Below are 14,805 nucleotides of genomic sequence, written 5' to 3'. Positions count from 1 at the left end.
GAGTTAACTGCTTGAATCTGGGAGGCGAAGGTTGCAGTGAGCCGAGATTGTGCCACTGCACTCCAACTTGGGCGACAGAGTGAGACTGTCTCAAAAAAAGAAAAAAAAATTCAAAGCCAATGTAAACTATTTTTTAAAAAATTACTCTCCACTTCAGAGTACTCACACGTCCCAGTAATGGGCACCCAAGGTCCTAAGAAATGTCACAAGTTAAGATATGTTTATTACAGAAGACACCTTCTAAATGATTCAGACACCAAGGATACAGCAAAGGGCTTTGGCCAGGGATCCTGCCAGCAAAGTTTCTGTATGTTGACCCTTTATGTCACCTGCAAATAACAGAAAACATTAAAAGGGAATTTTTAAGTACTTTCTTGAACTAAAATCATTGGGTGCTTTCTTGAACTAAGTATGCTTTCACACCAAAGCATTCTTCATAAATGAAATCAAACAAGACATTTTCAAATTAGGTTTAAAAACATAGCAATGTGTTCTTGGTAATGGTTAACTAAGCAACTTTTTAACCTTTTCTCAATGTAAAACATCCTGGTGTTTGTTCAGGGGCTAGCCAGAGGGCAGGGGGAACAGGGAGTTAGTGTCTAACGGGTACAGAATTTCAGTTTGTAAAGATGAAAAAGTTCTGGCAATGGATGGTGGTGATGATTGCAAAAGAAGGCGAATATACTCAACATTACTGAACTGTACACTTAAATATTGTCAAAATGGTAAATTTTATGGTAAGTAAATTTTACATTAAAAATTCTAAAAATCGGTAAAGTGGCAAATTTTGTTATTTGTACTTTACCATACATACACACACAAAAAGATCCCGTTTTTACTTGGAAAGGTTCCAGTTTATTCATGATCTATGTGGTACACAATGTCACGCATAAGTCTAGCAGCCTGGACAGGGTACAAGGCTCTGAGGTCCCCTTGCCCTCCCTCTCCCACCATCCCCTCCTTCCCATCACTCTCCGTGCTCAGCCAGTGCGGGGAAGACTGGAGAAGCTCTTTCCTCGAGCCATGAGAAGCAGGGAGGAGTTTGCCACTTGTTTGGTGCCTTGGGTGAAAAAAGTCACTCAAGATATCAAAACCCTAAAACTGCAGTTCAAGAGGGCAAGGAGCTCAGATTGACACTCTGTACAAGCCAGCTTAGAGCTGGTCCAGGAGAACTGACACCTCATGGGTGAGGTCAGACCAGAAAAGGTCTTGAACACTATACTGTGAAGCTGAGCTGAGACTTAATCCTGGAGGCCAGTGACTCTCAAGGTGAGATTCTGGAACCAGCTATAGGGGCACCACCTGGCACTGTAATAGAAATAGAAATTCTCAGGACCTCCCTAGATCCAGTGAATCAGAAACTGAGTGGGGCCTGACACTGTTTCAACAAGCCTTCCAGCTGATTTTTTAACAGGTTTATAATTTACAAACCATAAATTCTGGTCTAAAAGTACTTTTGGGTATGCAATTCAATTATTTTTAGTAAATTTACAATTATGTAATCATCATCACAATCCAATTTTAGAACAGTCTCCATTACCCTAAAAGATCACTCGGGCCCATTTGCAATCACTCCCCAGTCTCTGCCCAGCTCTGGGCAACCACTAATCAACTTTCTGTCTCTACAGAATTGTCTTTTCCCCCAGGTGATTCTGATTCAGGCTAAGGTTTGGAAACCATCACCTGCAGGCAGCAGGGAGCCAGGAAAGGCCTATAAGCCCAAGAATGGCAGCTTTGATTTTTAAGATGATAACTCTGGAGGCTGAGTGCAAAGACCTGACTGGGGAGACAGGAGTCAGAAAACCAGTTAGAAGCTATAACAATCTAGAGCAGTGGCTCTAAACGTGGGGTGAATGTGCCCTACAGGGGGCATCTGGCTATGTCTACAGATATATCTGGTTGTCACAACTGGGGGATATTATGGTATCTAATGGCCCAAGGCCAGAAATGCTGCTAAACATCCTACAACGCATAGGACAGCTGCCACAACAAAGAATTATCCAGACCAAAATGTCAATAATGCTGAGGCTGATCAAGATGACAATAAGGGATGGGGCCTGGGTGTGGTGGCTCACACCTGTAATTCCAGCCCTTTGGAAGGCCGAGTCAGGTGGATCAACTGAGGTCAGGAGTTGGAGACAAGCCTGGCCAACATGGTGAAACCCCATCTCTACTAAAAATATTAAAAATTAGTCGGGCATGGTGGTACGCGCCTATAATCCCAGCTACTTGGGAGGCTGAGGCAGGAGAATCTCTTGAACCTGGGAGGTGGAGGTTGCAGTGAGCTAAGATCACGTGCCATTGCACTCCAGCCTGGGCAACAAGAGCAAAACTCCATCTCAAAAAAAAGAGATGACAGTAGGGATGGGGGCTGGGTGTGGTGGCTCCTGCCTGTAATCCCAGCACTCTGGGAGGCAGAAGCAGGAGGATAGCTTGAGCCCAGGAGTTCAAGACCAGCCTGGGCAACATAGTGAGACCCCGTCTCTATAAAAATTTTAAAAATGAAAAATAAAAAGATGACAATAAGGAGCAGGATTCTGGAGACACTTCTGAGGCTAAACGACTAGGATTTTGTAGCTGATTAGATGTCGGATGTGAGAAGGAGTTAAAAATGAAAGCTTTAAGTTTAGAAAACTACTTGGATGGGAGCTGACAGAAATAGGGAATGGAAATGGTGGTGTGATTGAGAGCAAAGATAATGAGACTAGCCTGGGCCATGTCAAGAGACTGTGGGACGCTGAAATGGAGGCATTTGAGCGTGAAAGAAAGTCTGGGTTAGAAACAAAGTTGGAAAGTGTCCATATGTAAAAGATAATTAAAGGCAAAAGTGGATGAGAACATATAGAGGGAGAAAAGATGAAAATCATGTGCCGAATTAAAAACATATTTTAAGAGACAAGATGAAGGAAAAGCCAGAAATACAGACTATGAAATAATGTTTCAAGAAAAGAGGAAAAACAGGTCACAGGGCATTCGTAGAAGCCAAAAGTCATGTTTCCAGAAGTAAAGGCTGCTCAGCAGCGTCAAATGCTGTAGAGGCTAGGCAAATAATGAACCAACTTTGATGAAAATGATTTTTAAAAAGTGAGAACGTGCAGGCATACAACATAAAGAACCTCACATCTTTGAACTTAAAGCCTAAAGGACCTCCAAAATCAACACTATTTGCAAAATAACAATGTTTAAAAGTTGTTACTTTTGGTCATTAGATCTTTAATCTCTTCAACAATAACTTCATTTGCTGAGGTTAAAAGTTCGTATTTTCCATCTTTACTCCCAGAGGGATTAAATTCAGGAAGGTTGCCAGGGTCTCCGAAGAAGTCTCCAAGTCTGCCATTCTTTCCAGGATATAAGAATCGGCTGAAACAGCAGGGGAAAAAACCTGGTTACACCAGGCCTCACCGCCCAGGCTCACTCATGATCAGAATGAAATTCAGCAGAGGCAACAAACAAAATTACAACAATGTGGGACTCACAAGATTCCACGGTAAATTTCATTTTTTTAAAAAAATGTGTAAGATAAAATTAGAAAAAGCGTATAAAAACAAAGAAAAAATGTATAAAATAGGCAAACTGGCCAACATTTGTCTATCACCACAGAATGTTTTACTGGTTCCAGTGTTTTCTGAAAAGTGTGGGGAAATACAGAGGGTGTTGGGTTATAATCTCAGAAATGCTGCAGAGGGGTGCCCATGCCTTCCTTTCTCAAATGACAACCACAACAGGTTCATACCAAATTCTAACTCACTACTAGTTTATTATTTGAGGTACATATCTATCCCAGTAATAAAAATCTGGCCCAAAGGTCCCTGAAAAGATTCTCCCAGTGATTCATGACTCTTTTTTTTTTTTGAGACACAGTCTCGCTCTGTCGCCCAGGCTGGAGTGCAGTGGTGCAGTCTCAGCTCACTGCAACTTCCACCTCCCGGGCTCAAGTGATTCTCGTGCCTCAGCCTCCCAAGTAGCTGGAATTACAGGAGTGTACCACCACGTCCAGCTAATTTTTTGTATTTTTAGTAGAGATGGGGTTTCACTATGTTGGCTGCTATGTATGGCTGGTCTCAAACTGACCTCAAGTGATCTGCCTCAGCTTCCTAAAGTGCTGGGATTACAGGCGTGAGCCACCGAGCCCAGCCTCGTGACTTCGTGACTTTTTTTTTTTTTTTTGAGACAGGGTCTTGCTCTGTCACCCAGGCTGCAGTGCAGTGGCACGACCTCGGCTCACTGCAAGCTCCACCTCCCGGGTTCACGACATTCTCCTGCCTCAGCCTAACGAGTAGCTGGGACTACAGGTGCCCGCCACCATGCCCGGCTAATTTTTTTTGTATTTTTAGTAGAGACGGGGTTTCACCGTGTTAGCCAGGATGGTCCTGATCTCCTGATCTCGTGATCCGCCCGCCTCGGCCTCCCAAAGTGCTGGGATTACAGACATGAGCCACCGCACCCAGCCATGGCCTCGTGACTTTTAAGATAATCAGGTAGAGGATACCTTTGATTAAAAAAAAAAAAAAAACTTTGACAGGTATAGTTTTTACTGGTATTTTAACCAAACTAATATCATCTTTTCATCCAATTCTGAGAAAAAATATGCAGCGAGGATGGGAGTAAGAGTATGTGTTTGGTGGCCCATGGGCTCTCTCACCTCACCAGAGGAAGCAGGCAGCCCTAAGAACCAAGAAAATCTGACAGCTACCATATGAAATATGTTGGTGAGCAAGAGTCACTTCTATTGTAACGTGGTGATTAAGACATAGAAGAGCCAGGTGTAGTGGCTCATCCCTGCAGTCCCAGCACTTTGGGAGGCTGGGGTGAAAGGACTGCTTGAGCCCAGGAGAGCAAGGCCAGCCTGGGCAACATAGTGAGACCCCATCTCTACAAAAAATACAAGAATTAGCTGAGTGTGGTGGTGCACACCTGTAGTCCCAGCTACTTGGGAGACTGAGGCAGGAGGTCCAGTCACTTATGTCCAGAAGGTCAGACGCTACAGTGACCCGTGATAGTGCCACTGCACTCTAGCCTGGGTGACAGAGCAAGATCCTGTCTCCAAAAAAAAAAAAAAGACATAGAAGAGCTGTGTCTTACATGGTAATTCAACTCTTCTGTCAGTGCATAATGTGAGAAGTAAATATGGCCCAAATTATTCACAAAAACTTTGCTGTATCTGCGGTCACATTTACACATCAGCTGCAGGCTATGCACCATCTTGCAGTGAGTCTAACACAGCCAGTTTTCACACTAGTGTTAGAAACGACCACTGTTTCTTCTGCCAAGCACCAGATGGAGTAGTTGGCTTGGGTTTAGAAGCCAACGTTATAAGAAAAATCCTTATTTCAAAGCACCAGGTTCACTCACAGAGCAGGGAAACAGGCCATGAGAACTACGCAGAGCTAAAGGAAAACAGAATCACATCTCCCATCTAACTTGCACGCTGGGGCAGACACCAAATGGGAAGACAGGTGAGGGAAAGTAGCTGCCTGGCCGGGCGCGGTGGCTCACGCCTGTAATCCCAGCACTTTGGGAGGCTGAGGCGGGTGGATCAGGAGGTCTGAAGATCGAGACCATCCTGGCTAACACGCTGAAACCCCGTCTCTACTAAAAATACAAAACATTAGCCGGGCGTGGTGGCGGGCACCTGTAGTCCCAGCTACTCAGGAGGCTGAGGCAGGAGAACGGTATGAACTCGGGAGGTGGAGCTTGCAGTGAGCCGAGATCACGCTACTCCACTCCAGCCTGGGCGACGGAGTGAGACTCCGTCTCAAAAAAACAAAAACAAACAAACAAACAAAAAAAAAAAAAAAAAAAAAAGTGAGCCAGGAAAGTAGCTGCCCGATTTGATAGCTCTCTTTCCCTTTTTGCCTAAATAATATAGTTCAATCTGTGCAAATTACATGGGCCATTGTGTAACTCTACTATCTACTAATAATAAGGTTTGCAAATTTCATGGATATCACAATGTACATGTACTGGCTCTTGGTGCTGTGGCTGTTCACTGGTACAGAAAACATTTTCTTTTGCAACATGGAGTAGGAACAATACATGCCAACTGGCACAGAAAACTCATGAATGTTAAGCACTGAAGAGCAAAAGCAATCACAATGGTCATACCTTTCTTGAATGTGACTTGCTATCACAGCAAGTTTGTTGGAACGATTCATGAATAAATGCGAATTTCCCAGCACCATCACGGCATCTATGCATTTGGATAAAGTGAACTGTTGGAAAAAAAAAGACATCAGAAAAACAAATTAGCTATCCAAATAACCAAGTCAGGTCTTGACATAATTAAGATTTCGTTTAGGCTGGGTGCAGTGGCTCAAGCCTGTAATCCCAGCACCCTGAGAGGCCAAGGTGGGAGGACTGCTTGAGTTCAGGAGTTTGAGACCAGCCTAGGCAACATAATGAAACCTTAGCTCTATAAGAAAAACAAAACTAGCTAGGCATGGTGGTGTGCACCTGTAGTCCTAGCTACTCTGAAGGCTGAGGTGGCAGGATCGCTTAAGCCCTGGAGAGCCAGGCTGCAGTGAGCCAAGATTGTACCACTGTACTGCAGCCTGGACAACAGAGCTAGACCCTGTAACAAACAAACAAAAAAAAGACTTCATTTAAATTTTAGACAATTATTCACTGTTAACAATTTGCTCAGGAGCTCCCCTCCTCCAAAGCCATAAACAAAAACACTTGAAAACTATAGTTTTCTAATTGTACTTATATGAGATCATTTCTACATCAGTACAATATTCCACAAATATTTGCAGTGTAACATTTAAAGAATAACAAACATGTCACATGTTCTGTGATAAAATTTCCAGCAAACTATTACTATATGTGGAGTAGATAATGAATACATACTGAAAACACTGGAGACCTTTACAATTTTTTAATTCATTTGTTCACTAACTATACTGAGCCACTACTGTACGTCTGGTATATACTTAGTGAACAATATAGTTGTTGCTCAGTATACTTAGTGGGTAAATGAATTAAAAACTTTTTTTTTTTTGAGATGGAGTCTCACTCTGTCGCCAGGCTGGAGTGCAGCGGCCTGATCTCGGCTCACTGCAACCTCCAACTCCCGGGTTCAAGCAATTCTCCTGCCTCAGCCTCCCCAGCAGCTGGGACTACAGGCCTGCGCTACCACGCCCAAATAATTTTTGTATTTTTAGTAGGGATGAGGTTTCACCATGTTGGCAAGGATGGTCTCGATCTCTTTACCTCGTGATCCGCCCGCCTTGGCCTCCCAAAGTGCTGGGATTACAGGCGTGAGCCACCATGCCCAGCCTAAAAACTTTTAAAGTTTGAAAAAACAAATAAAGAATATCCCTTCTTTCCTCGAGCTCACCTTCCCACAGGAACTAATATTATTAAGAAACATAAGTCAGTATTTTTTTTTTTTGGTACTCATATGTTCAGAGAAACTTCTCTAGTAACAAACTAAACAAATGATCCTTGAAGTTTCAGTCTTCATAAGTAGATATTTTCATAATCCTGGAATATGGCCTGTTTCTCTTAAATAAATACTTCAGGTAGAAAACAGAACACTGGTGGCCGGGCGTGGTGGCTCACGTCCCAGCACTTTGGGAGGCCGAGGCAGGCAGATCACCTGTGGTCAGGAGTTTTGAGACCAGCCTGGCTTATGTGGCAAAACCCTATCTCTACTTAAAATACAAAAATTAGCTGGGCGTGTTGGCACGTGCCTGCAGTCCCAGCTTCTCGGGATGCTGAGGTGGGAGGACTGCTTGAGCCCAGGAGGTGGAGGCTGCAGTGAGCTGAGATCGTGCCACTGCACTCCAGCCTGGGTGACAGAGTAAGACTCCATCTCAAAAAATAGACCAACACACTGGTAAATTTCACCCTACTGGAAAAAAAACTTAAATCTATTAAAATTTCTAAATGGCGAAAAGTGACAATATAAATAAAAGTGAAAGAAAACAAGTTACAAACTGGAAAAAACCAGTTGCAACACATGGCAAGTAATGGGTTAATCTTTTAATATAAAAGACTGCCCATAAATCATTAATTTAAAAAAAACCACACACCATGAATATCCAAAGAAAGAAGTGGGTGATGTCCCAAGAGAGAAATACAAATGGCCACGAAATACACTGGAAGCAAATTGAGATTACCTTGTTTTTTGCCTCATATTGACAAAAGATGAAATAAGGAGAATGAACATTTTGTGTTGGTACAAGAAAAAAGGAACTCTCATACAGCACTGATGAGTGCAAACGCAGCCTTTCTGGAGTAACAGGGCAGCATGCAGTGATGTGCTGGCGGATGTTTAACCATTTGCTCCCCAAAACCGAGGTACCCATGTACACAAGTACATACGAATATTACTGATACAGCAGTATGTAGCACACAATTTACAAATAACAGTGAAATGCACAATACTCTTTATAGTAAATTGCATAAGCCAATGGATTCTCACAGAATGCCTATGTTGATTTTTGCTGAATTCTTGTATCCATAGCTAATTGAAAAATGAGTATGGTTTGGCCGGGCATAGTAGCTCACACCTGTAATCCCAGCACTTTGGGAGGCCAAGGCGGGCAGACTGCCTGAGCTCAGGAGTTTGCAACCAGCCTGGGCAACATGGTGAAACCCCATCTCTACTAAAATACACACACAAAAAATTAGCTGGGCATGGTGACGTGTGCCTGTAGTCCCAGCTACTCGGGAGGCTGAGGCAGAATTGCTTGAACCCGGGAGGTGGAGACTGCGGTAAGCCGAGATTGCACCACTGCACTTCAGCCTGGGCGACAGAGCAAGACGCCATCTCAAAAAAAGAAAAAAGAGTATGGTTTCAGCTGAAAAATGAGTGTAGTTCTAACATGAATATTGTGTGATATTTTTATTTTTTGTTAACAAGAGAAAAGATGCTTATACTTGGTGTAAGCAACTGTGTAAGTAACAATTATAACACTGCGTTATCAGATTTATAACATGCGCAGGTGTAATATGTATGACAATAAGAACATGGGGAAGGGGTGGAAGTGGATCTATATTGGAGCAAAGCCTCTATATTCTACTGGAATTAAATGAGTATTAATCTAAAGTACACAATGATAAGATACATACAGTAATCCCTACAGCAACTGTTGTGGGTCGAATTATGTCCCCCCAAAAGATATGTTCAAGTCCTAACTTCTGGTACATGTGTACATGATCTTTTTTGGAAATAGAATCACAAGTAAGAAGAGATTGACCAGGTGTGGTGGCTCATGCCTGTAATCCCAACACTTTGGGAGGCTGAGGTGGGCGGATCACGAGGTCAAGAGATCGAGACCAGCCTGGCCAACATGGCGAAACCCCGTCTCTACTGAAAATACAAAAATTAGCTGGGTGTGGTGGTGCATGCCTGTAATACCAGCCACTCAGGAGGCTGAGGCAGGAGAATCGCTTGAACTCGGGAGAGAGAGGTTGCAGTAAGCCAAAATCATGTCAATGCACTCCAGCCTGGGTGACAAAACTAGACTCTGTCTCAAAAAAAAAAAAAAAAAAAAAAAGAAAAGAAAAAGAAAATAACTGAAGGCTGGGTGCAGTGGCTCATGCCTGTAATCCTAGCACTTTGGGAGGCTGAGGCGGGAGGATCACTTGAGGTCAGGAATTAGAGACCAGCCTGACCAATATGGTGAAACCCTGTCACTACCAAAAATACAAAAATTAGCCAGGTATGGTGGCACGCGCCTGTGATCCCAGCTACTTGGGAGGCTGAGGCAGGAGAATTGCTTGAACCAGGGAGATGGAGGTTGCAGGGAGCCGAGATCGTGCCATTGCACTCTAGCCTGGGCGACAAGAGCAAAACTCCATCTCAAAAAACAAACAAACAAACAAAAAAACTAAAAATATACAGAAGAATTAATCAAATCAACAGAAGAATTAATATAGTACGTAAAAAATATTTATTTAACACAAAAGACAGTAAAGGAGAACAAAGAACCAAAAAATTCATGATACATACAGAAAACAAATAACGAAATAGCAGATATGAATGCAACCACACTAATAATTATATTAAATGTGAGTACACTAACTGCTGCTATCAAAATACGGGGAAATGGGCATGGTGGCTCACACTTGTAATCCTAGCACTGCTATCCAGCCTGGGTGACAGAGTGAGACTCTGTCTCAAAAAAAAAAAAAAAAAAAAAAACGGGCGCGGACACGTGGCTCATGCCTGTAACCCCAGCACTTTGGGAGGTCGAGGCAGGCAGATCACTTGAGGTCAGGAGTTCAAGATCAGCCTGGCCAACATGGCGAAGCCCCGTCTCTACTAACAATACAAAAATTAGCCAGGCGTGGTGGTACATGCCTGTGGTCCCAGCTACTTGGGAGACTGAGGCAGAAGAATCGCTTGAACCGGGAGGCAGAGGTTGCAGTGAGCAGAGATCACACCACTGCACTCTGACCTGGGTGACAGAGCGAAACTCCATCTCAAAAAAAAAAAAGAAATACACAATTCAACAACAATACTTCATTTCAATATTCCATTCTCGATAATTTTTTTATTTTTTTATTTTATTTTTTTTGAGACGGGGTCTTGCTCTGTCTCCCAGGCTGGAGTGCAGTGGCACAGTCATGGCTCACTGCAGACTCAACCACCTGGGCACCAGTGATCCTCCCACCTCAGCCCCTCAAGTAGCTGGGACTATAGGTGCGCTATCACGCAACTTAAACTAATAGACATTTATAGAACACTTCACTAGAAACAAAAGAATGCACATTCTTTTCAAGTAGACATGCAACATTCTCCAGAACAGACCACACAATCGGCCAGAGGTCAGTAAACTTGTTTTGTGAAGGGCCAGATAGTAAATATTTTAGGCTTTTTGAGCCATGCAATCTTTATTGCTACCCACCTCTGCTTTTGTAATGCAAAAGCTGCCACAGAAAATACATAAATTTATGAGTGAGGCTTATTTATAGACCCAGAAATTTGAATTTCATATAATTTTCAAGTCACAAAAATGTTATTCTTCTGATTTTATTTTAAACCATTTAAAAGTGGGAAACAGCTAACCTGTCATTAAAAAGAACAGACAAGGCCAGGCACAGTGGCTCATGCCTGTAATCCCAGTACTTTGGGAGGCCGAGGTAGGCAGATCACCTGAGTTTAGGAGTTCGAGATCAGCCTGGCCAACATGGTGAAACTCCAACTCTACTAAAAATACAAAAAATTAGCTGGGCGTGGTGACGGATGCCTGTAATCCCAGCTACTCGGAAGGCTGAGGAAGGAGAATCACTTGAACCCAGGAGGCAGAGGTTGCAGGGAGCCGAGATCGCGCCATTGCACTCTAGCCTGGGCAACAAGAGCAAAACTCCGTCTCAAAAAAAAATAAAAAAGGCCACAAAAACCTCCCCACTATAACCTGTTTGATTCCATTTACATGAAACAAATCTAGAAAATCCAAACTAATCTACAGTGACACAAAGAGATCAAGAGTTGCCTGGGAGTACAGACAGGCAAAGAAGGTGTGGTCGAGAGTGGGACCAGATTACGAACGAACAAACATGAAGAATCAGCCAGGTGCGGTGGCTCACTCCCATAATCCCAACACTTTAGGAAGCCAAAGCGGGCAGATCACATGAGGCCAGGAGTTCGAGACCAGCCTGGCCAACATGGCAAAACCCCATCTCTACTAAAAATACAAACAATTAGCTGGGCATGGTGGTATGCACCTGTAGTCCCAAGTACTCGGGAGGCTGAGGCATGAGATGGTGGTGCTGATGGACACACAAATCGATGAATGTGGTAAAACTGCACAGAACCACACACATACACACACACACGCACGCACGCATACACACAAGTGAGCACATATAAAACCTGCAATCTGCTTAGGTCTGTAGATTGCACCGATAGTTTCAAAATTGTACTATCATTATGTAAGATGTCACCACTGAAAGAACTTGAGTGATGGGTACACAGGACCTCTCTGTATCTTTTCTGGTTTCCTATGTCTATATTATTTAAAAATAAAATATTTCAAAATAGAAAGTGTTTTTTAAGACCACATATTGTATGAAATCAATACATGAAATGTCCAGAAAAGGGAATTTAGAGATAGAGGGCAGATCAGTGGTTGCTTGCAGCTTGGAGATAGAAGCAGGGATTGACTGCAAACAGGCATGAGGGAACGTTATGCAGTCAAAGAAATATTCTAAAGCAGAAATGTGGGGCTGGTTACACAACTTCGCAAATTTACTTAAAAAAAATCACTGAATTGTACAATGGCTGAATATTACAGTATGTAAATTATACTTTAATAAAGCCATTTTTTAAAAAAGCAATATAAACACTCAGTTAAACCAGAATTCTCCAAAGGCCTCCTCAAGCAGTCTTACCTGAGATTCCTTTAATGCTTGCTTTCCCCACCAAATTGGGTTGGCATCAACTACAATAACCAGAAGATTCAATTCATCTTCTGAAACTATTAACAAGAAATAAAATTTAAAACATTAGCTCCATAAAAATGAATCAAAGCTAACATTCCCAATTCATAAATTAAATCCAGAGCACCACTATATGCCTTTAAATGTTTATCACCTTATAATTATGAGATTAACAGAAGACCCAGTTAAAGCTTTAAAGCTGGGCAGGGCGCGGTGGCTCACGCCTGTAACCCCAGCACTTTGGGAGGCCGAGGCGGGCGGATCACGAGGTCAGGAGATCGAGACCATCCTGGCTAACACGGTGAAACCCAGTCTCTACTAAAAATGGAAAAAATTAGACGGGCGTGGTGGTGGGCGCCTGTAGTCCCAGCTACTCGGGAGGCTGAGGCAGGAGAATGGCGTGAACCCAGGAGGCGGAGCTTGCAGTGAGCCGAGATCGCGCCACTGCACTCCAGCCTGGGCCACAGAACAAGACTCTGTCTCAAAAAAAAAAAAAAAAAAAAAAAGCTTTAAAGCACAATGGGCCCTTAGCAAGTTCTTGTCTACGTCCTGAACCACTATATCTCCAATGCACTAAATGTAAACTCTGTGAGGGTAGGAATTTTTGTCTCATTTGTTCACTGCTTATCCTCACTCCTACCACACTGCCTAGCACATTGCAGCTGCTCAATAAATATCTACTGAACGAGGGCCAGGTGTGGTGGCACAGGCCTGTAGTCCTAGCACTTTGGGAGGCCAAGACAGGCAGATGGCTTGAGCTCAGAAGTTCGCAAGACCAGCCTGGGCAATATCGCAAAACCTTTTCTCTACTAAAAATATAAAAATTAGGGCCAGGCGCGGTGGCTCATGCCTGTGATCTCGGCATTTTGGAAGGCCAAGGAGGGTGGATCACTTGAGGTCATAAGTTCGAGACCAGCCCGGCCAACATGGTGAGACACCCCATCTCTACTAAAAATACAAAAAAAAAAAAAAAAAATTAGCTGGGTTTGGTGGCGAGCGCCTGTAATCCCAGCTACTCGGGAGACTGAGGCGGGAGAATCACTTGAACCCAGGAGGCGGAGGCTGCAGTGAGCCAAGATTGCACCACTGCACTCCAGCCTGGGTAACAGAGCAAGACTTCATCTCGGGGAAAAAAAAATAGCCGGGCATGGTGGCACATGCCTGTAGTCCCAGCTACTCAGGAGGCTGAGGAGAGAGGATCGCTTGAGACCGGGAAGTCGAGGCTACAGTGAGCCATGTTCCTGCCAATGCACTCCAGCCTGGGAGACAGAATGAGACCCCGTCTGGAAAAAAACAAACAAACAAAAAAAACCACCTACTGCATTCTGAATGCCTGGTCAAGGACAGAAGGCACTGGTTAACTAGCAGTAGGAATCCCAGTGGTAGAATTTCAGGAGCAAAAAATTAAAGGGAGGCGTAGGTGTCAATTTGGCCCGTACTCATCAAATCATGTAGCAGCAAGGCCAATCGTAATTAAGAGTCACTTTTTAAAAGGTAAAAAAACCAGGCTGGGCGCCCATCTCAGCACTTTGGGAGGCTGAGGTGGGCAGATCACTGAGGTGGGCAGATCACTGAGGTCAGGAGTTCAAGACCAGCCTAGCCAATATGGCAAAACCCCATCTCTACTAAAAATACAAAATATTAGTCGGGCATGGTGGCGCACGCCTGTAATTCCAGCTACTTGGGAGGCTGAGGCAGGAGAATCGCTTGAACCTGGGAGGCAGAGGTTGCAGTGAGCTGAGATCTCGCCACTGCACTCCAGCCTGGGTGACAGAGTGGGACTCTGTCTCAAAAAAAAAAAAAGTTAAAAAACAGAGGGAAAAGCAATTCCTACGTCAAGATTTTACTGTTAAGAGGAATTCTATTCTCTAAACTAAACAGGCTACCACAACACATTAATCATTCATTTGGATTTTTGTTTTTTGGGTTTTTTTTAAGAGATGGGGGGGTCTCAATAAATTGCCCAGGCTGGTCTTGAAATCCTGGGCTTGTGATCCTCCTGCATCAGCCTCCCCAGTAGTAAGGACTACATGCACGCACCACCCCAAACACCTTAATCCTTCAACAAACTTTTACACTACCAGTGTTAGGTGTTGGGGATACTGGGTCCAACCCCTCAAAGAGACTATACTCTAATTGAGGTGACAGACAGACATACAAACCTGTGAGTACACACTGTTATGAAAGGCCCAGGATGCTCATTTATTTATTTATGTATTTTTAAACAAATTTTTGAGACAAGGTCTCAAGGTTGGAGTACAGTGCCACGAATATAGCTCACTGCAGCCTTGACCTCCTGGGCTCAAGTGATCTTCCTGTCTCAGTCTCCCACACAGCTGGGACAACAGGCGTGCACTACCACATCCAGCTAATTATTATTATTTTTTGAGACAGAGTTTTGCTCTTGTTGCC

At 43.6% G+C, this 14,805-nt stretch overlaps 1 protein-coding gene across 4 annotated transcripts in view; it reads right to left on the bottom strand.

Moving 5' to 3' along the window:
- GTF2H3 (general transcription factor IIH subunit 3) overlaps nucleotides 1-14,805 on the bottom strand; it is a 29,334-nt gene that overhangs the window by 11,368 nt on the left and 3,161 nt on the right. For 2 of the 4 annotated variants that reach the window (XM_008964485.7, XM_034934766.3), the window contains exons 2-5: nucleotides 12,346-12,431; nucleotides 6,106-6,212; nucleotides 3,197-3,360; nucleotides 267-329 (exon numbers count right to left, since the gene is read on the bottom strand). In XM_008964485.7, the coding sequence (XP_008962733.1) occupies nucleotides 267-329; nucleotides 3,197-3,360; nucleotides 6,106-6,212; nucleotides 12,346-12,431 (420 nt within the window). The remainder of the gene's footprint in view (nucleotides 1-266; nucleotides 330-3,196; nucleotides 3,361-6,105; nucleotides 6,213-12,345; nucleotides 12,432-14,805) is intronic. The other 2 variants (XM_057299558.1, XM_003812094.6) reach the window with 1 other exon arrangement.

Source organism: Pan paniscus, chromosome 10, assembly GCF_029289425.2.
Source record: "Pan paniscus chromosome 10, NHGRI_mPanPan1-v2.0_pri, whole genome shotgun sequence".
In the NCBI taxonomy this organism is placed as follows: domain Eukaryota; kingdom Metazoa; phylum Chordata; class Mammalia; order Primates; family Hominidae; genus Pan; species Pan paniscus.
The sequence above is the reverse complement of the archived record's forward strand: the minus strand, read 5'-3'. Positions and strand labels throughout refer to the sequence as shown.